Raw genomic sequence first — 21,128 nt, 5'->3', positions numbered from 1 at the left:
CTGTAGGGTATTTCAACTAAAGCACTGGACACAGGGCCTGCACATGTAAGTTCTCAGCTACATGTGTTGCTTCTGTGAGTCTTAGGTTCTCCTTCTCTAACAGGAATGGTAATGCCTGTTTCCTTATATTATGGAAGAGAAATAAAATAATACATGCCTAGCAGAGTGCCTGCCATAAAAAGGGGGTTCATCTTCCTTCCATAAATAACTCTTTCAGGTGTCTATAGGAACAATTAAGGTGCTTCTCTAAACGAGGTGAAAAGAAAGAAAAAAGTCTACTCAGGGAGTTGTAAGGAGCCTGATGGAGTAATTTAAAGAAGAGCACCATTAAACATGGATATCTTATGCCTGTGTGTGTTGGGGGTGGGGCATAGGCAGAATGTGCCCTCCAGATGACGAAATGGTCAAAAGAGGTGCAAAGAGCCAGGCAGTGGGCAAGAATGGGAACACTGGAGGTGTCTACATTGCCTTGTCCAGCTCTGGCTCTTTTCTCAGGTCCTCTGTGGACTATGCATAATCACTTTTATGGTAGGAAGAACCTCTAAAACATAAAAGAATAGATGGAGGAAACGTGTTAGAGGTTTCCTATTATGTTATTTCATGTGGCCTCAGGACTTCAGGGTTGATGATTGGCAGCTTGTTCTTAGAGAAGACATTTTTTAAAATCCCAGTGGGCATATGCACTACCCTCTCTGGCCGTTCCCTTCCCTAGTCCTCCCTCCCTTATGCCATCAGTTCAGATGCAAATATGGGGGTGTGTGGAGGCACTTAGACTCAACTCCTCATCTTTCATGAAGATATGGCTGGAAAAGATGGTGGTGGTTTTTGGAGCCCCCCTTGTACACCTGCATTTGGACTAGCTCCACTAAAGCTGGAAAAAGCCTAGGGGCTTCCAGAGGTACAATGTGAGAATTTGCTCAAAGCTGGGAACCACCAGCTTGTCTGCTATTGTCCCAAGCCTTGCTGCTTTACAAATGTGTAGATAGATGTCGGGTCTTTTAAGTTCCCAGACGTAATCAAAATGACATGTATTGACAGCTCCTAGATTTAATGTGGAAAGGTACAAACAGCGCGTTCCACATTGGTGCAAAGGGACAGGTGGCAGTTATGATGATAGTGTTCTGGAAATATGATACTTTCTCAGTTGTCCAACAACATGAAAGACTAGGGCAGATGAGAGCAGGCAATATTGTTTAGGCCAATTGTGATTCCAGCCAATCAAAATGACATGTAGTTCTGAAAGGCTGGAAGAAGCTGTACCTAAAAAACTACTGTTGACTAAATGAATAAAAACTTCTAAGAATAAATTGGAACTTTCATTATCTTATTTTAGCCTCCTTGCCTGCCTGCCTGCCTGCCTGCCTGCCTGCCTGCCTGCCTTCCTTCCTTCCTTCCTTCCTTCCTTCCTTCCTTCCTTCCTTCCTTCCTTCCTTCCTTCCTTCCTTCCTTCCTTCCTTCCTTTTTTGTTTCTTTCCTCCCTAGCCCTTCTTTACCCTAAGGAGATTTTTTCTGAATTGGAGTAAGAGCTAAAATATTCTGAATCTATTAAACTGAATTTACAAATGACTGCAGAAGTTGGTTAAAGTTCTGTCTGGTTCCTTTGCATGTAGTATTTGTGACTGGTGAGTCTGGCAGTATTCCCACACATAAGCACTTTAGGTAATAGAAAAATATACTGAATGAGATCCTTTAAGCTTTGAGTTGAAATATATGTGGCTTCAGCCAATATCCCACAACCACATAGGCCAAGAGAACTTAGAGCCTGTGAATCTTTTAGGGTTTTACAGTGGGAAAGGATTAATATTTAGTCATGTTAGGGGCAAACAGAATGGGAAACAAATGAGGAATTTAGGAAAAATGCTGCATGCATGCAGGAGAAAAATCACTGGGCATGGAAATTAAAGTGATTTTTATACAGCATGAAAATGGTGTAATCTGCATGCTAGAAGGGCTTTCCAGCCCTGTTGGTGCAGTTGTTGAAAATATGGTGCCTTTCCTTTGGGGTCCCCTCTGCAGCATTCAGCTCTCTCACCCTCTGATGAGAGCACTGCCACAGGAGTCAGCAGTTGATGTATAAATTTACCTTCCATGTCCTTGTTGAATAACCTGGTTGAGTAGAGTCCATTTATATCCTTTCCCAAAAATATTTCTATCATTTTTATTTTGTAATTGATTATCCAGTGAAAGCTAATCTTTTTTTTTTTTTTAAGGCAGGGTCTCACTGTGTCACCCAGGCTAGAGTGCAGTGGCATGACCATAGCTCACTGCAACCTGTAACTCACGGGCTCAGGTGATCCTCCCACCTCAGCCTCCTGAGTAGCTTGGACTGCAGGAAAATGCCACCATGCCTGGCTAATTTTAAAATTTTTGTAGAGATGGGATCTTACTGTGTTATGCAGGTTGGTCTCAAACTCTTGGGCTCAAGCAATCCTTCCTCCTCAGCCTCCCCAAATGCTAGGATTATAGGTGTGAGCTATTGCACCCATCTCTGAAAGCTAATCTTAAGACCTACTTGTATTACTGGATAAAATAGTGATACTTAAGGGGAGAGTAACCTAAATTAATTAATATTTAGAATAGAAGATGTAAGTATATTTGTTTCATAGAATTGGCAAACGAATACAATTATAGAATTGTTCATTGATCATACATTTTAGATGAAATATAAACATTGGTTGTTTTACCATGTGGAATTTAATAGTTTATATAGATGGGATAGTCTCCACACTGAAGTACAGTGTTGAGCATATAATATGTTTCAGTCAGTGAGGGACCATATATACGACAGTGGTCTTATCAGATTGTAATACCATATTTTTACTGTACCTTTTCTATGTTTAGATGCACAAATACCGACCTTTGTGTTACTACTGCCTGCAGTATTCAGTGCAGTAACATGCTGTGCAGGTTTGTAGCCTAGGAGCAATAGGCTGTACCATATAACCTAGGTGGGTAGTAGGCTGTACCATGTAGGTTTGTGTAAGTACACTCTATGATGTTCACACAATGACTAAATCACCTAATGATGCATTTCTCAGAACATATCTCCATTGTTAAGTGGGTGTAACTGACTGTGCTTTCATTGAAATCTAGGGGAAGAGGAAGTAGAAGCATGGCAATTTGAGGGCAATATAACATGTCTGTCTGTATACTTCATATGTCATTTTAAGTAAAAAGGGAAAGTTTATTATACATATTTACTGTGTGTGTTAATCATTTAAACATTAGACTAACTGTATAGTTATAGCTAGGTATACTTACTATGTAACTACTTACATGTCATTGGATGATTTTTTTATCAGCATAGGCAATACAAATAGTATGATCAAGCAGCATGGGTAGATGTCTTTTAATCTGCTATTAAAAGTTTTTCACATCATCATTCTTAGCCCAAGGAAAATAGGGGTCAAAAGAATAAATAATTCACTCATACACAATATAGAATCTACTTATTTCAGATATTTAATTTTTATTATCTAAAGTACTGTTTAATTTTAGACTCATGAGTGAATTTTTTTGCTATATCTTCAGGCTCCTAACAGTATTGGCTTTGGAAAAGAGAGTGAAAGATCTATGACAATGACCAAATCAATAAGAGATGACATTCCTTCAACCCAAGGGAATCTGGTGAAGTGGGCTTTGGACAATGGCTATAGTCCAATAACTTCATACACAATGGCTCCTGTGGCTAATAGATTTCATCTTCGGCTTGAAAATAATGGTAAGTTAGAATTTTTTAAGTTATATAAAAAATATCCTCCAAATGAAGCTTTTCCAGTGAGGAACTGTCATTTCAGTTTATATGTTGCTGTTTTTCTCTTGCATGTTTTAATAATTTGACTACTTTTTATCGGAAGGCTTAAAATTACCTAGAAAGAGATTTTGAGGAAACTGTAATACAGATTTTCAGTGACATAGAGTTGAATGCATATTCAGAGAACTTTGTTATAGGTTATCTTCAGTGTGACTACATTAGGTTCTTCTCTCTGAGGCACCTAATGGCCACTTATGGCTAAGAATACAGAAGAGTTAAGACTGCAGGAAAGAAGTTCATGGTCAAAGGCTGTATCTTTTAGGAGAATAGTCACGAGGACTCATACTTGGGCATTCATACCCAGAGGGAAGGCAGGAGTTACTACCCCAGTTGGATGGGGTGGAAAGCCAAGGCTCAGCAAATTCTTGAGGTTTTCTAGAGTCTTACAGCTAGCATGACTTGAAAGCCTAGTTTTCTGATCCCTATACCTGTTCCTCAGCTCATGGTACCACCACTGAGTGAAATGCCAATAGAATAAAGATTAGGAATACAGGTTCAAGCACCAGCTCTACCATTTAGTCACTGTTTGGGGAGAAGTTGCTTCACCTCTGAGCCACAGATATTTTTTCAGTAATAAGGGGAAAATAATAGGACTGACCTTACAGGGTTGTTGTGAAGGTTTTTGTGAAAGTACAGATTAAAAACCCTACAAAGCTATGACTTATTTTGGACCCTTACAGCTCTAGCGTCCTTTCCAAAGAATACTATTAAAGGAGAGATAATGTCCAACTGTCATCTTCACTTCCAGCTTCCACTGAGATGGATTTGACCTAAAGTATACATCAGTTGGCCTTAGATAGTAGATATAAAGAAAACTGGGGAAATTATTATTTTAATTGTTAGAAATATGAAAAAATATTGAGTATTGATTATATGGAAATACATCTCTCCCTTTGAAGGAATGAGTGTGTCTACGCAGCTCTTTCTTATCTTTCAAGGGAATACATTCTAAAAGGCCAAGGTACCAGATACCTGTTAAAATGTGGCTGTCAAAAAGAAGGTGGCGACGTAATTTTCACATACCAATATTGTTTCAAGACATCCTTACAGAAACTATTAAAAAGATTCCCTTGATTCAAGGAAAGCATTTTAGTGGCATTTGAGTGGAATAATATTGCCCCATGTAACTTACTCAAATCACAGATTTTTCTAGCTTGGACAGCCTTAGAAACTGTCTCCTCCATTGGCTCTCAGCCTTAGGTGCACATTGCAGTTACACATGGGGAGCTTAAAACATATCAGTGATTGGGTACCACCCCAGAGAGTCTGAGTTTAAATTATTTGGGGTACAACCTGGGCATAGGAATATTTTTTAAAGCTCCCAAGTGATTTTCATGTGTAGCCAAAGTTAAGAACTTTCCAACCGCTTAATTTAAAAAACTGGAAAAGCAAATTTGAGGCACAGAGAAGCAAGCTGCTTGCCCAAAGCCACTGAGGTAGTTAGAGAGAACACCAGGACTAGAATTCAGGCTTCTAGACTTCTAATGACTTTTATACATTGCTTATTAAAAGTCATTTTACACCTGCCCATTCTATGCTAATTCCTCCTGTTCTGCCTGTAATGATGTTGGTTGTGGCCTGGCATCAAACACTGATGATGTTTCGCCTTCTGTCACCAGCAGAGGAGATGGGAGATGAGGAAGTCCACACTATTCCTCCTGAGTTACGGATCCTGCTGGACCCTGGTGCCCTGCCTGCCCTGCAGAACCCACCCATCCAGGGAGGGGGAGGCCAAAATGGAGGCCTTCCCTTTCCTTTCCCAGATATTTCCAGGAGAGTCTGGAATGAAGAGGGAGAAGATGGGCTCCCTAGGCCAAAGGACCCTGTCATTCCCAGCATACAGTTGTTTCCTGGTCTCAGAGAGCCAGAAGAGGTGCAAGGGAGTGTGGATATTGCCCTGTCTGTCAAATGTGACAATGAGAAGATGATCGTGGCTGTAGAAAAAGATTCTTTTCAGGTCAGTGCAGTTGCTTACAGGAGGGAAGAGAGGCCACCTCCTTTCTCATCTGGTCCCAGTCTGCATCTGTAATTTCTCCCTATCTCTTTCATTTTTGAACTCCAGAGGCTTGATACTGTTTTCTCAGTTGGATGGGCCTACTTCCCCTTGGCTGCGATTCTCACCCGGTTCCTGTTGTTCTCAGTGACGGGGGGGTTCCAGATCCACGTGTGTCAATATTTTGCTATTGAATTGCCAAGGCCAACAGATATTACCCTTGGGCTGTTGAGAGGTGGGCAGCTGGGAAGAGATATGTGGGGAAGGGAAGGAAGCAGGCCTCTTGTCGCCTGTCCTTGGAAGACCAGGCAGTTGTCAATTGTGTCAGTTATGCAACAGAACTGCCTGTGGGCCTCTGACTATGTCTTCGGTGGTTGTTGTTTTAGGCCAGTGGCTACTCGGGGATGGACGTCACCCTGCTGGATCCTACCTGCAAGGCCAAGATGAATGGCACACACTTTGTTTTGGAGTCTCCCCTGAATGGCTGTGGTACGCGGCCCCGGTGGTCAGCCCTTGATGGTGTGGTCTACTATAACTCTGTGAGTGTTTTCCAGAACAAAGCTTTGCCCTTTGCCAGAGCCTGGCTGTGTGCTCCCTGAAAATTAGACTTAACGTTTCTTTGAAGATGAAGAAGGTTTTTACCCCAGGCCTGAACAAAGCCAAGTGTCAGTTCTCAACAAAATGGATGTACTTTGACCCTGAACTCGTTTCAAAAGAACTTTAAAGTGCTGATTTTGCATTTTGGGTTTTACTTTTAATGGTAAAAATAAGGCTCAGAGATCCCTGTGTCCACCTTTGACACAGGGTGGGTTCGGGTGGGGAGGTGGTGTCTTCTGAGTGCCATATCCAGCTTTGACATGGGGTGGCTGAGCTGTGGCTGCTAGTTTGACCCAATCCAGAGAAGAGAGGCTAGCAATCAGGTGCTCTGGTCAGCGCAGTTCCTGTGAGAAATGGCTCTCCCATGAGCCCAAGTATATTGCTCCTCAGAGAATCTTAGATTGTTGGAGCTGCAAAGAACCTAAGATGAGCTTATTCAGCTTCGTTTCACCAGGTGAGGAAACTGAACTCCAAGAAGTTAAAAAGACTTGCTTTTTTAAACTCCAGGGATGGGCTCATGGCAGAGCCAGGACGACTGAATCCAACTTCCTGACCTCGCGTCCACTAATCTTTCCTAGACACCAGGCTAGGCCCTACTAACCTCCTTTTGTTACTCAAATCATTATTTTATTAACCTTTGACCTCCTGATAATTACAGCATGAATTTTCTTTCAGTTATTCAGTGTCTACAGATATAATGAATGTCATATAATACTGAAATACTTGATTATGGCATTTTAAAACTGTGGTCCAAGTTAACACCAATGAGTGGCTACAGTAATAGGTCCGTTAAGTTTAAAAAAAAAAAAAGTGCCTGTTGCTTCAGGAGAGAAAGGCATGTAATGATCCCTTAAAGTTCCTTTTTTTCTCACATATTTTTCTTTTCTTTATTATGATCTTTGAGTTTAGCAATATCCTAGATGCTTCCTTTAATTGGCATCAGTACTTTCTTTTTTTTTTTTTTTTGAGATGGAGTCTCGCTGTGTCTCCCAGACTGGAGTGCAGTGGCACAATCTCGGCTCACTGCAAGCTCCACCTCCCGGGTTCACGCCATTCTCCTGCCTCAGCCTCCCGAGTAGCTGGGACTACAGGCGCCCGCCACCTTGCCCGGCTAATTGTTTGTATTTTTAGTAGAGACAGGGTTTCACCGTGTTAGCCAGGATGGTCTCGATCTCCTGACCTCGTGATCCACCCGCCTCGGCCTCCCAAAGTGCTGGGATTACAGGCGTGAACCACCATGCCCGGCGGCATCAGTACTTTCTGTGGAGGACGTGGTACAGAGAGAAAGGCAGTTTTTTGTTTTTTTTCTTCCCATCCTACTCTCTTCGGGGACTATTTTAGCTGTTCTCACCAATTGTAATTGTAGTAATTTTCAGACTTACTATATATTTCTATTCTGTAGCATGTTCAGAATCCAAGCATGTGAAGCAAGAGAAATTAGGATTTCATTTATGGAGTAACAACCCTTGGGTGAATTTTCTCATCCTATTTAGAAATAATCCAGGAATCATACTTTCAACCTATGTCAAGATAGATTCCTGGAATATATCTGCAGGTGGATAGTGAAAAAGATGGAAAAAAAAAGATTCCTGGAATAAAACATATTCTTTTCCACATCCATACACCATAGAGAAGGATTTCTTCGGAAAGAAATGAGCAAAAGTTAGAGGGGTATAAGAGCACAGCAATGAAGAGAAGATGTGCTCCATAGTAAACATTAGGTCCTTCGCTGCTGACTTCAACCACACTTTCTACAACTCTTACAGGATATATATAACGAAGCTCCTTGTATTAATTAACTTAGTACGTCTTAGAGTTTTTAATATAAAGACTCTTAAGGGGAAGCCCCTTCTCACGGTATAGGCAAGCCTCTTGACAACTCCATTCAACTCCATTCTAGTATCTGGTGTTTTCCCATCATTTGAAGTAATTTGTCATTATTCAATATGGTTACAACATGAATATTTATTTTTCACAAGACAATACAAATAATAGTTTAGCTTTTAACTTGAACCTGCATTGGGCTTCTCCTTATTCTTCATCGCTTTGAAGATAAAATTCGAAAAAGCTTGGAGGTTATTTTATTTTATTTTTTTTGTCTTAAAGTCAGATTTTCAATTTGCATCAGAATCATTACATGAGTGTTTGTGTGAGGCAGAACCAAATGCATATGGTTTGGTGTTTTTATAACACTGACTGTGCTTTCTTTTTTTTTTTTTTTTTTTTTTTTTTTTGAGAAGGAGTCTCGCTCTGTCACCCAGGCTGGAGTGCAGTGGCCAGATCTCAGCTCACTGCAAACTCCGCCTCCCGGGTTTACGCCATTCTCCTGCCTCAGCCTCCCGAGTAGCTGGGACTACAGGCGCCCGCCACCTCGCCCGGCTAGTTTTTTGTATTTTTTTAGTAGAGACGGGGTTTCACCGTGTTAGCCAGGATGGTCTCGATCTCCTGACCTCATGATCCGCCCGCCTCGGCCTCCCAAAGTGCTGGGATTACAGGCTTGAGCCACCGCGCCCGGCCGACTGTGCTTTCTTTGCCTTTTAGATTGTGATACAGGTTCCAGCCCTTGGGGACAGTAGTGGTTGGCCAGATGGTTATGAAGATCTGGAGTCAGGTGATAATGGATTTCCGGGAGATATGGATGAAGGAGATGCTTCCCTGTTCACCCGACCTGAAATTGTGGTGGTACGTGTTTGTTATCAGCGGGGGGTTTGTGGAAAATGCTGTCTATTTTGTTTTTAGTTAGGGACTATCTGAAAATAAAATCAGATGTTAAAGGCTAAAGCTCATGAAGCTACAGGGCCTTCATCCTTCATGCGACTGTTATTAATCTTCCTGTGGGTTGTTTTTTCCAGTTTAACTGCAGCCTGCAGCAGGTGAGGAACCCCAACAGCTTCCAGGAACAGCCCCATGGAAACATCACCTTCAACATGGAGCTTTACAACACTGACCTCTTTTTGGTGCCCTCCCAGGGGGTCTTCTCTGTGGCAGAGAATGGACACGTTTATGTTGAGGTGAGACCTGAAAGTTAGCCTTGAGCTTTTAGGTTAGCGCTGAGCTGTAGTTCCTTAGTCATCAGCTAAAATACCCTGTACAGACCTCTTCCTATCCTGTCTCACAGACCTTCACCAGGTCTGATGAGGACTTGGCTCGGAGAACACTTCCAGGTTGACTTCTGACCAAAGCAGGAAATTTCAAGATGTAATACATTATGCTAAGTGAAGACAGTGTTTTGTAGACGAATGTTTAAAAAAAAAAAAAAAAAAAAAAAAATTGGCAAGTATGAATTCTATTGGTAAAGCCCTGTCCTTTGCTTTTGGAACAGTTGTTCAGTAGTTGCAGTGTTAGAGTTAACCATGGAATATTTTAAAACCACCTCATATGTTATCTTTTATTTCTTTTTTTTTCCCTGCATAGTCCCCTTGGCTCCCAGCATGGCAGCCAAATCCCTGTGGGTGCCTGCCGCCACTGAAACTGACTTGTTATCTTTTAAATTGCACTCACTTTTAAGTGAAATGCTATGTGCTATTATAACTCATGAAAAATTTTTTTCTAGATCATGATCTAAGTATCTGTATACACTTATTAAAACTATTTCCATATATATAATGTTAATAATCATTTGCAGCCTAAATCTGGAATCTGGAGTGACTACAGAATATTAGGCAGTCGTGGTAAAAATGAAATAACAACATCTAACATTTGCTACAGATTTATTATGTGCCAAACATAGTTGTAAGTTGTAAGTATTGCAGCGGTTACTTACTCTTTAGAGCCATCCCATGAGGGAGGCTAATAATATCTTCATTTTATGGATGAGAAAATTGAGGCACAAATTTGTCTTGAGGCCACACAGCTGGTACTAGGGGAGTTCAGATTCAGTGCTCATAGGCCGCCTGGCTCCAGAGCTCTGACCGTTCTTCGCTGGATACGACTATCATTTATCTCCAAAGTGCCATTTGAAAGGGGAGAAAACATAACGTCTTATCAGTGCAAACATCCAGGTTCAGAGATTGGATTCTAGAAAAGATAAATGTCCTTATGGCACCAGGATGTCTATTGTTTCTTGTGCCCTGGGTACAAACTTTCATGTTTCAACCTTAGCGTTTCCAGTGGGCATATCATCTGTTGGTCTTATGGGAAGGTCCTCATCTAATGAGCTGGTTTTGGTGCTGAGCTGCAAGCTCAGCTTCATAGTGGGAGGGGTGAGAAGCTTAAAGGGTCAAATTGGGATACTTCCGCATGTTAAAAGTGACTTTGGTGCCCGTGTTTCTGTTTTGGAAAGACATATAACTCTCACATTTGCACTGACTCTGGGACAGAGCCTGCTGGTGCTAGATGTTGTTTTCCTTGATCATATGGATTCGGCCCCTCCCCCATTCTGAGTTCTCTTTCTTTGAGCACACCTCCTTTCTCCATTGGGGAAAATATACTGCCTTCTACATGCTTTTCCTAAGCCAAGATGGCTGTTTTTCTCTTGCTTTTCTGGCTGTATAGTTCACATGGGCAGTTGGTCAACAGCTCTCTTGTGCTGTGGATTTCAGGGGTGCTGCATAACTGCAGATTGTTCTTTTCCAAATCTATGCCTGGCTTTGCTCATTTATGCTAATCAGTGGTCAGTCTTCCTCCTGTACCTTACCCTGGATATTTTGAGTTTTTCCTCCATCCCTCAAATGTGGCTTACTTGAAGAGTGTTATTGGTAGGTTTTTTTTTTCCCCATTCTTGTTTTCCCATTTATGCCTATGCCTTTTCATATATCACCTATATTTCTCATAGTTTATCCTCTATTCCCTCTACTAATAGGTCCCTTGGCTCCCAGCATGGCAGCATTTACTGATGCTCTGGTAGCTGTGTTGTTTGCATGTAACTTTTACTTTGCTAATTTTCACAATTATGATATCTCATGGGTATTCATGTTCTCGTTCTGTAAGTGAGGAAACTGAGTCTCAGTGCCCAGCACGTGAGCAGGAGAGCATGTGGTTTTTATGAGCTCATCTCACTGCAAAGCCTGTAGTCCTTCTCTTGCTCACTTCTGGTCTAAAAGTGAAATCTTTTTTAGTAAAAGGTTTGCTGATAATTTATATATATAAATTATATATGTAAAAATATATTTTAAAATAATATATTTTTTTTCCCTCTGCTACAAAGGTATCTCTTTTTGGGATACCTTAGACATTCTGCCACTACATACTTTCCTTTGAGATTAGAGAAAAGATTTGCGGTCCCTGTTTTACACATTTTGGCATGTGGGTTCTGAGTTCATGTTAAAGGGCAGTTTTTAGTAATAGCATATATGTAGTTTGCCACCTTTCCAAGATAGAGTATCTTGTTTTTCAGAAGTATTGCAAAAATACTGAAGTGTTAGTATTTACACTTCCTCTTAGCATCCTCTTCATTAGCATCTTCATTGTTGCGTGTCCTGCAGTTCACCACCACGTCGGAACCTTTCACAGCAGTGCTGTGGATTCAAAGCCCCATGTGATGTCAGGGGTTTCCCCCTGGGTATCTCAGCGCGGAATGTCTGTATCTATCTCTGTGCTTTTGAAATGATTCTGGGGCTGCTGGTCTATGGGTAAGGACTTAGCTGTTTCTACAAGTGTTACAGTTTATTTTGATCCTAAATTTAGTCAAAGAATGAGGCATAGCAGGGAGGGGCAGTTCATGCAGTGATCCACGTGTCACCAAATGGAGAATCTAGTCTGGTCTGGGGATTTTAGCTAAGTTTAGGATAGTTGAGGTTTGAATTCTGTTTACACTTGGCTAGACATTACTTCCTGTTTCTAAAGAAAAGAACCTTAACAAAATCTGGACGTAGCCCATACAAATGTTTTCAAAGGGGGAAGTATAAATGAGTCGGAAACGTTTCCAGATTAGATTTCCCCTAAACTACTCCTGGGCTTGTGGAGTGAAGGGGGAGTACTTGGCAAGGCTGATTTGGATCTGCCAGCAGCTGGGACACTTTACCAGGCCCATGATGGCCTCCAGGTTGCACTGTCACTGACACCCGGCACCAGAGCCAGCTCTGCCTCCTCACCAGTGAAGCAGGATTCTCATCAGGCTTCCTCTGACTTTTTGCAGTTTAGAAGCTCAGTCTTCCTGCCTAGGTTAAGTTTGCCACTGAACTCTATTTTTTGGTCAATTTTAAAAAAGAGCTTAGCTTCCAAGTGTTGTACTATTAAAACATTAGGGACTCTGCCTATTGGTGTTTTATTTACTTTGGAAAATCCACTTTAAATGCAAAATACGCTTTTATTTGTAGCTCTCAGAGGACTTACTGGGAGGTGGAAGAGACTTACTCATCTTGTATTTGAATCTAACGGACTAACATTTGAACGAAATAATTCACTGTCACCATCCATATCAAATTGAAATGGAAAATATCTTTTTCTTTCAACGTTTGTATGTGTTACTTTTGTAATGAGAAAGAAGGCTATAAATATGGTATGAAGATAAAGCAGCGTGTCATCTGAAGGGCTGTGTTGGCATATGGTCCTTGTGCCTAAAGTGGAAGTGAGATGCTAACTCATTTCCTAATTCATCTTTCTGTCCTTTTGTAGGTATCTGTTACTAAGGCTGAACAGGAACTGGGATTTGCCATCCAAACATGCTTTATCTCTCCATATTCGAACCCTGATAGGATGTCTCATTACACCATTATTGAGAATATTTGTCCTAAAGATGAATCTGTGAAATTCTATAGTCCCAAGAGAGTGCACTTTCCTATCCCGCAAGCCGACATGGATAAGAAGCGATTCAGCTTTGTCTTCAAGCCCGTCTTCAACACCTCACTGCTCTTTCTACAGTGTGAGCTGACACTGTGTACCAAGACAGAGAAGCACCCCCAGAAGTTGCCTAAGGTTTGTGGGCCTTCATCCATTCAGTTGGTTATTTTGGCATGTTTAGGTGAGGCAGAAAAGTTTAATCCCAAGGTCTTGCAGGTTGAGGTTTTTGTTTTGGAACTGCCCAACGGAAGTATTAAAGTCAGTATTAGCAGGGAACTGTGAGTTTTATGGAGTCTTAGATAATAAATCCTGACAGCATGATTTTCTTTTTTCCATGCGAGCTACTTAGTAGTACCTTACGAGTAATAAATCAAGACTGTTTTTCATGGAGGGGGAGGTCTGGCTTTATCTTTGCTTTTCAGATAGTTTGCAGTGCCAAAAATACAGCAAGCCGAAAGGACAAGTTCATTGTGAGAACTAATTTTTCCAGGTCCTGCTGAGACTGGCACTGTAATTGTTTTTTAACCTTTTCTGTGTGAATTATAAGGTTGACTTGTCTCAGGGAGACTTCTAAGGGAAACTAACAAATAATTTAGCTTTTCTCAGTTTCATACCAGTTCATCATATTTGCCTCCTGTCACTCTCCAGATTGAATGGTCTGTTGCCATTACAAAAAGCAGAACCATTTGACCTTGGTGGAATGCCTATGATAGGGGAGATCTGCAAGATTACTGTTGATACGCATTAGGTTGGCCTTGTATATGAAAGGTATCTTCTGCCATAGTTTTGTTTCTGTGATCTGCCATAATTATGTATAATTTCATATATGCATTTATTCTGTGGCTATCTCACACAGAGTAAACTGATTTCCAATTCTTTCGTAGTATATATCAATGTCTAAAAGGCTAAGAATCAAGCAGTATTATTAATAATGTATGTATGGAATTTAACTCACAAATTGTCTTAGATATGGAGGTGGGAGGAAAAACTATCATTTCCAAATAGATTACAATTGATCTGAATTCCTTGCATCATTGTATTTCCCCTGGGCATCCTTTTCTCTGATAATACCCAAGAGAATTTTGTTTGCATATGAAAACAGAGCAGATACGATCATAATCATTGAGGAGCACATATACAGTGATTTAGACTGTATTCCTCAGTTTGCTTTTGCGGCAGTGATGCCTTAGCCTTGTGGGCATTCGCCATCAGGGTTGGGGCTTAGTGGACAGTGGTAGAGAGCCATGGGGAGCTTCATGTATGGCTACAGGACCAGCTGCTTCCTGTGGGCAGAAGGGTAACATTTAAGGGTTAGAGGTCTTGGAGGGGAGGGCTAGCAGTTACCAGGGATCTTTACTGTGGCTTTGGCTGTTACTTCTCTCTGACCTGGCCTGAAACAGCCCAGCTTCATGTGTGTTAATCTGGGAAAATTAATCCTAAAATTTTCTTCCAGAACACTCTTAAGGAGAGTTCTAAACCTCAGGGGAATGACATAATGGCATGTAACCCTAAACCTTAAGTTGCTATTTAAGATAGCATGGAAAGAGCCTGGGATTGAGAAGGAGGGTCTGCTGCCACCAATGGGACTTAAAGTCAGCCCCTGGATCCCTCAGAGTCTGTATTTCCTCATTTATAAAACTGTTATAATCATACCTGGCTTCTCTCCTCGGTAGAGGAGCAAATAGGACAGTAGGTACAATGACAGTCCACCCTTTATCCATCAGAGGCTTGGATGAGCTGTTACCACTGTCTTCCTGTTTGCTGCTTATAGGTAATATTTTCACATTTCTATTATTTTCTGAGTGCTTTCTGTGACAAAAGAGAGAGCCAAAGCATCTTCTAGGAAGAGGTCTCAGAGATTGTTGAGACCAGCCCTGCCCTTTGCTGATGAAACTGAGACCCAGAGAGTAGAGTGTCTTGCCCAGGGTCACAGACCACTGAGTTAAATGTAGAATCATAGACTCTTGCTCAACTGAAGAGCTCAGTAGGAAAGTAACAGTAAACTGAAACAGGAAAGCAAAATGCAAATCTTGTCAATCATCGTGCCTCTCCACAGAAAATGTGTTGTTTTTCTTTACAAGAGGGCTCTTGTTAAAGGCTTTTCTCTTTTTGAGGGGGTGGGTGTGGGGCAGTGAGTGTTGTCTTATAAGAAGTGTCTGACTAGCATATTGCTCAGAGCAGCAATGACAGCAAGGCCTAAAGTCTTTGCTCTTTTGTGTTTGGAAAAGATGGAACTCAATTAGCTTTTTGGGAGGCCTGCTATCGATGTTTAAAATGATGGATGTATAATGTCTTCTTGCCATAGAAGCTGTCATTTACTTTAGAGTTATACCTATTAGGCTGGGCGTGGGCTCATGCCTGTCATCCTAGCACTTTGGGAGGCTGAGGTGGGCAGATCACTGGGAGTTCGAGACCAGCCTGGTCAACGTAGCGAGACCCTTGTCACTACTATATATATATTAGCTGGGTATAGTGGTGCACACCTGTAGTCCCAGCTACTGGGGAGGCTGAGGCAGGAGTATGACTTGAGCCTATGATGCCAAGGCTGCAGTGACCCATGATTGTACCACTGCACTCCAGCCTAGGTAACACAGCAAAGCCCTGTCTCAAGAAAAATAAAAAAGAATTATACCTATTGATAAGTGTAGACAAGAAACCAAAGTTATTTTAAAGAAAAAGTGGGGAGTGTGATCATATCTTTTCAAAACAGATGTAGTGGGCCTGGGCATGCTCGTTAATAGGTCTGAGGCCTTGAAATAGAATAGAAGCAGCTGACCTCATGGCTTCCACAACCTGGACACAGCTCCCCATGATCTGCATTTTGAAACATTAAAAGCAGATGACCCTAGAAAGTTTAGTCTTACATAAGCCTATACCAGGATTAAAAATGAAACAAACTCAACAACATAATTATCTTTTTGGACAAAAATATAAAATCTGTCACCTTCATAATGCAATAGAGACAGTCCCCATACAACCATTCTGTTTTTCACTCTAAGTAAAGTATTCAATAAATTATGTGAGCTGGTCAACACCTCGTTATGAAATAAGCTTTGTGTTACGTGATTTATCCAACTGTAGGGTAATCTGAGTGTTCTGAGCATGTTTAAAGCAGGCTGGACTAAGCTATGTTGTTCGTACTTTAGGTGTATTAAATGCATTTTCAACTTAGTGATATTTTCAGTTTACAACGGGTTTGTCAAGATGTAACCTCATCATTAGCTGAGGAACACCTTTACAGGAAATTTCCCACAATCACCAATCACAAACATGAACCGTGTATATGAAGCCAGCTTGGTGAGGACCAACACTAGGCATATAGTTTTTCTGTTTTTCAAACTAACACAAAAATGTTTAGTTTTGTGGGAAGAGGGGCAGGGGGAGGACAATATTGAGAAGCTATCCAGTGATATTTGCATCTTCAGGTACAACCAAAAATCCACTGGGCCTGCTGTGATATCTCCCAGGTTATTTGGTGTTCTCTGAAAAATACCCCCCTTCTTGCTTTTCTGTAGTGAACGACTGTGTGCTGTCTGATAAAAGGCCACAGGACAGCTGTGCAGGTAGAGCTGGTGAAGGCACTTTTGAGCAGCCCCTGATTCTGTGCTTTGCTCTGCCTCTCTGCAGTGCGTGCCTCCTGATGAAGCCTGCACCTCGCTGGACGCCTCGATAATCTGGGCTATGATGCAGAATAAGAAGACGTTCACCAAGCCCCTTGCTGTGATCCACCATGAAGTAGAATCTAAAGGTGTGCTTCGGGAGGCACGATCAGAGCATGGGGCCTGAGCGCTGCTCGTTAAGAAGACCCAATACTGTAAATCAAAGTCCAGTTTTATTCACAAGATAACTAAAGGGCCAGTTAGTTATTTTAGAAGACCATTCTTTGCCCGAAGAGTCCTTTCTTTAGCTGGTTCTCTTATAGCCATTATGGCTTAGTTGTAAGTAATCTATTTGAAAATGATTTCCTTTGTAAAAGATATCAGGTCTAGGTTGTTCCTGTCATAAGGTCACTCTCCCTTGCATTCAAATATGCTTCCTTGAGTATGCAAAAAAGGGTTCTGGTTAGTCCCATGTCCTGGGAATTGCACACAATCCACAGTTCATCTTTCTGTGATCTACTACTAAAGGTTATGCTGGCTATAACCTATTGTATTGCTCTATCAAAATTGCAGATGCCTTTGAGAATATGTGAACATTATTCATCTTAGGTGTAACAGATGAGAACCACTGCCCAAATGCATCTTATAATTCAGTTTTCAGAATTTTGCACAACCACATTTGTTGCTTGACACCAAGCGTGCCCCTTTCTCCACAAGCAGGAACATTCAGCAAGCTGTATCTTCTGTGAGAAAAGGAAGGATGTGCCCTAAGGGGTGTGGCATCAGTACCTAAGAGGACAGGCAGGGCAGAGCCAGACCTGGCATGGGCCTGGCCCGCCAGAGCAGCAGAGAGGCAGAGCTGGGCCCTAACAAATGTTAGGAGTGGATATATGAGGCCCTGTGGGCGGTGAGAAGAGCATCTGACAAGGACCTGCGTCATAGCTCCAAGGGGTATAAACAAGCAAGAACACACCAGGCAGCTGGCAGTGTCTGAGGGGTGGAACCAAATGTCACATGGGATATCTAGGCAATCACAGTTGTCACCATCTAGAAACATTGATATCTAAGGGTGTCAAACCGAGAGAAGGCTGGGAGAGTGAAAGTAGATTCCAAACAGGATTAGATATTTCAGGGTTAGAGCTACAGGCTGCCTCTTGCCATTCTGAGGGGCACAGAGGAACCTGGGCACCAAGGGCCTTGACAAAAGCCAGCACGCTGTCTGGCTCCAGTTGCTGGGCATTAGCTGGAAGATCTGCTGGGTGGTGCTGACACCAGATCTAGGGTTTGGGGTGGCCCTGGCATGGCATTCCTGATCTGAGCGTGTTGGATTGGGATTTGGCAAGACTAGGCAGCAGGGGTGACCCTGGACAGTGGGCAGGACCTACCAGAACAGAGGCATGTGGGTACTGTCTAGTGTCTTATTTGGTTGACTAACCTTTGTGAAAACAGCTGTGCCATTCCAATTGTGATACCTGGTGGTGGCATCTGCCCCCTTCCTATGAATGTATGTACGCCCTCAAAATGGCAGAAGAGTGTAGGTGGCAGGCACACTGGATTGGAGCTGGGAGCTTAAGGCACTGCTTTTAGCTTTCTCTGCTAACTGGCTGTGGGACCTTGGAGAACGCCCCCTACCACCACCTCTTTGGGTTTCATTTTCTTTATCTGGAAAGGAGAGGTTTGGACTGGGTGACTTCCAAAAGGTCCTTTCAGTTGTAATACTCAACTATTCTGTTTGAAGAAGCAAAATAATCTTTAATTCATTTTCCTGGCTGTCCTAAAGTTGGTGTGAAATGTACATGAGATGTTCTCGGCAACATTTTTGTTGTTGTTGTTGTTTTACTTTTATGGATTGGTTTTCAACCATTTGAAAGTTATAACAGACCCAGTCTTTATATAAATGGATGGTCCAAATAGTTCCTTTTTATTGGGTTCAGGAAAAATAAATTGTGTTGCAGAGTAATCACAATTCGGCAGCAGCTGGCTCTGTTTTGTACTATGGAAGTGGTTTCCTTTACCAGAAAGGGGTCTCAATTCAGACCCCAAGAGAGGGTTCTTAGATTTCACCCAAGAAAGAATTTGGGGATGAGTCCACAGAGTAAAGTGAAAGCAAGTTTATTAGAGACGTAAAGAAACAAAAGAATGGCTCCTCCATAGACAAAGCAGCCCCGGAGGCTGCTCGTTGCTATTTTTATGGTTATTTCTTGATCATGTGCTAAACAAGGGGTGGATAATTCATGAGTTGTCCTGGAAAGGGGCAGGCAATTCCTGGAACTAGGGTTCCTCCCCTTTTTAGACCATATAGGGTAACCTCTAGGCTTTGCTATGACATTTGTAAACTGTCATGGTGCTGATGGGAGTGTCTTTTAGCTTGGTAATGTATTATAATTAGTGTATAATGAGCAGTGAGGACAACCAGAGGTCACTGTCATTGCCATCTTGGTTTTGGGGGTTTTCGGCCAGCTTCTTTACTGCATCCTGCTTTATCAGCAGAGTCTTTATGACCTGTATCTTGTGACCTCCTCTCTCATCCTGTGACTGAGAATGCCTGACCTCCTGGGAAGGCAGCCCAGTAGGCCTCGGCCTCATTTTACCCGGCCCTATTCAAGGTAGAGTCACTCTGGTTCAAACGTCTCTGACAATTTAACAATAAGAGCAGCTACCTCGGATTCCATCTGTTACTCGTAACTATTTTGAGAGAGGTAATTCTGCTAGTAATTGAAGGCAGCAGCTTGCTTTTTCCCATGCCAGACAATAATTAGGCATTAATATTGCAGCAGTATAACTTCCAGCAATTCATCCATTCTTCTTTGGAGCCTGGTGGTGTTTTCTAAGTAATTTCTTTTGCAAATTAGGTAATTACTTTTATTTAAACTTAGTATAATTGTACTGAGAGTTCAATGTTTTCTTACGATAGTTCAAGAGGAAAGTTTTATCAAATATCAAAGCAATTTTATGAGATTTGCTCATTGAGACTAGATTTTAGTTGAGAAGCATGTGGGTGAAGAAAGTGTATTACTTAGGTTTGTTAAATAAATTGAGGAGGTTAAACTGTAGGCCAGCTTCCCAGGGGCTGTATGCAAATTCTCTTTCTAACTCTGCACTGACTGGGGTAAGTGTTCTGGCAGGTTTCAGCTCTGTGTGACTCCTCTCACCTTTTATGTTTATTTTCTTTTGACTCTAAATCATTTCTCCTCAATGCAGACCATTGGAGCCTATGCCTTCTGCCTCAAAGTGAATTGGAGTAGTCATTTGAAAAGAGACTGTGGGCCGGGCGCAATGGCTCATGCCTGTAATCCCAGCACTTTGGGAGGCCAAAGCAAGTGGATCACGAGGTCAGGAGTTCAAGACCAGCCTGGCCAACATGGTGAAACCCTGTCTCTACTAAAAAAAAATAAATACAAAAAATTAGCCGGGCATGGTGGCACACGCCGATAATCCCAGCTACTCTGGAGGCTGAGGCATGAGAATTGCTTAAACCTGGGAGGCAGAGGTTACAGTGAGCCAAGATCGCACCACTGTACTTCAGCCTGGGGGACAGAGCAAAAGTCCGTCTCAAAAAAAAAAAAAGGGAGACTGTGACCATTTGTCTGATTGCATTGGTTTATTTGAATAATAACAGATCACGAATGTCCTTCCTGCCAGACAGCTTTATGTCCCCTTACTGTAGAATCTATGACTTTTTGGGTAAAAATTTCCCAACCGATGGGACACTTCACTGTGCTTTTACTACATAGGTGCTCTTTGAAGGCCATGCCAAAACTCCAGCTCTCCCTGGTCATTTGCTTCATCTTATTTTTCACCACTTGGATTTTCTGGGACAGCAGATCAAGGCTCTGGTTGGCAACCTCACAGCCAGGCAGAGAGCTGCTCTGTGGCCACCCCTGCCAATAGCATTGACATACTTCAGTGTTTCTTCTGTGGACAGGAAAGTAGGCAATCAAGACTACAAAAATATTTCTGGATTCCTCCTCTGGGCCACTGTTTTTAATTGAACCTTCCTGAGCACATCTTTGCCACTTTTGATCTCTAAGTCCTTTGGGAATCAGTGTTGGGTTAGCAGTCTTTTACCATTTAGATTTTTAACAATAGATGAAAGTTTAAAGCTGATGATGATAGTGATGGAGATGAGGATGATGATCTAACATTTGTTGAGCATTTACTTTGTGCAAGGCTCTGTGCTAAATGCTTTATGTGGATTATTATATTTTATCCTCATAGCACCTCTGTATAGAGATAACTTGCCCAAGGGCACACAGCATATAAATGGTGGATCTGGGATTCAAATTCAGGCACTGTGATTCCAGAACCTGTGCTCTTAAACCCTATGCCTTATTCCAGATGGAGGTTGTGTCTAGTTTTTACTGAAAACTAGAATCATATGCATCTATGTCTTCACATCCCTCTC

At 41.9% G+C, this 21,128-nt stretch overlaps 1 protein-coding gene across 3 annotated transcripts in view; it reads left to right on the top strand.

The window, feature by feature from the left end:
• Positions 1–21,128, top strand: part of TGFBR3 (transforming growth factor beta receptor 3) — a 215,599-nt gene that overhangs the window by 169,308 nt on the left and 25,163 nt on the right. For 2 of the 3 annotated variants that reach the window (XM_030935972.1, XM_030935973.1), the window contains exons 8-14: positions 3,532–3,721; positions 5,434–5,771; positions 6,194–6,346; positions 8,946–9,086; positions 9,257–9,415; positions 12,960–13,259; positions 16,752–16,872. In XM_030935972.1, coding sequence (XP_030791832.1) covers positions 3,532–3,721; positions 5,434–5,771; positions 6,194–6,346; positions 8,946–9,086; positions 9,257–9,415; positions 12,960–13,259; positions 16,752–16,872 — 1,402 coding nt within the window. The remainder of the gene's footprint in view (positions 1–3,531; positions 3,722–5,433; positions 5,772–6,193; positions 6,347–8,945; positions 9,087–9,256; positions 9,416–12,959; positions 13,260–16,751; positions 16,873–21,128) is intronic. The other variant, XM_030935974.1, reaches the window with a different exon arrangement.

This window comes from Rhinopithecus roxellana, chromosome 8 (assembly GCF_007565055.1).
Source record: "Rhinopithecus roxellana isolate Shanxi Qingling chromosome 8, ASM756505v1, whole genome shotgun sequence".
NCBI lineage: Eukaryota > Metazoa > Chordata > Mammalia > Primates > Cercopithecidae > Rhinopithecus > Rhinopithecus roxellana.
This window is presented reverse-complemented; position numbering and strand designations above follow the sequence as displayed.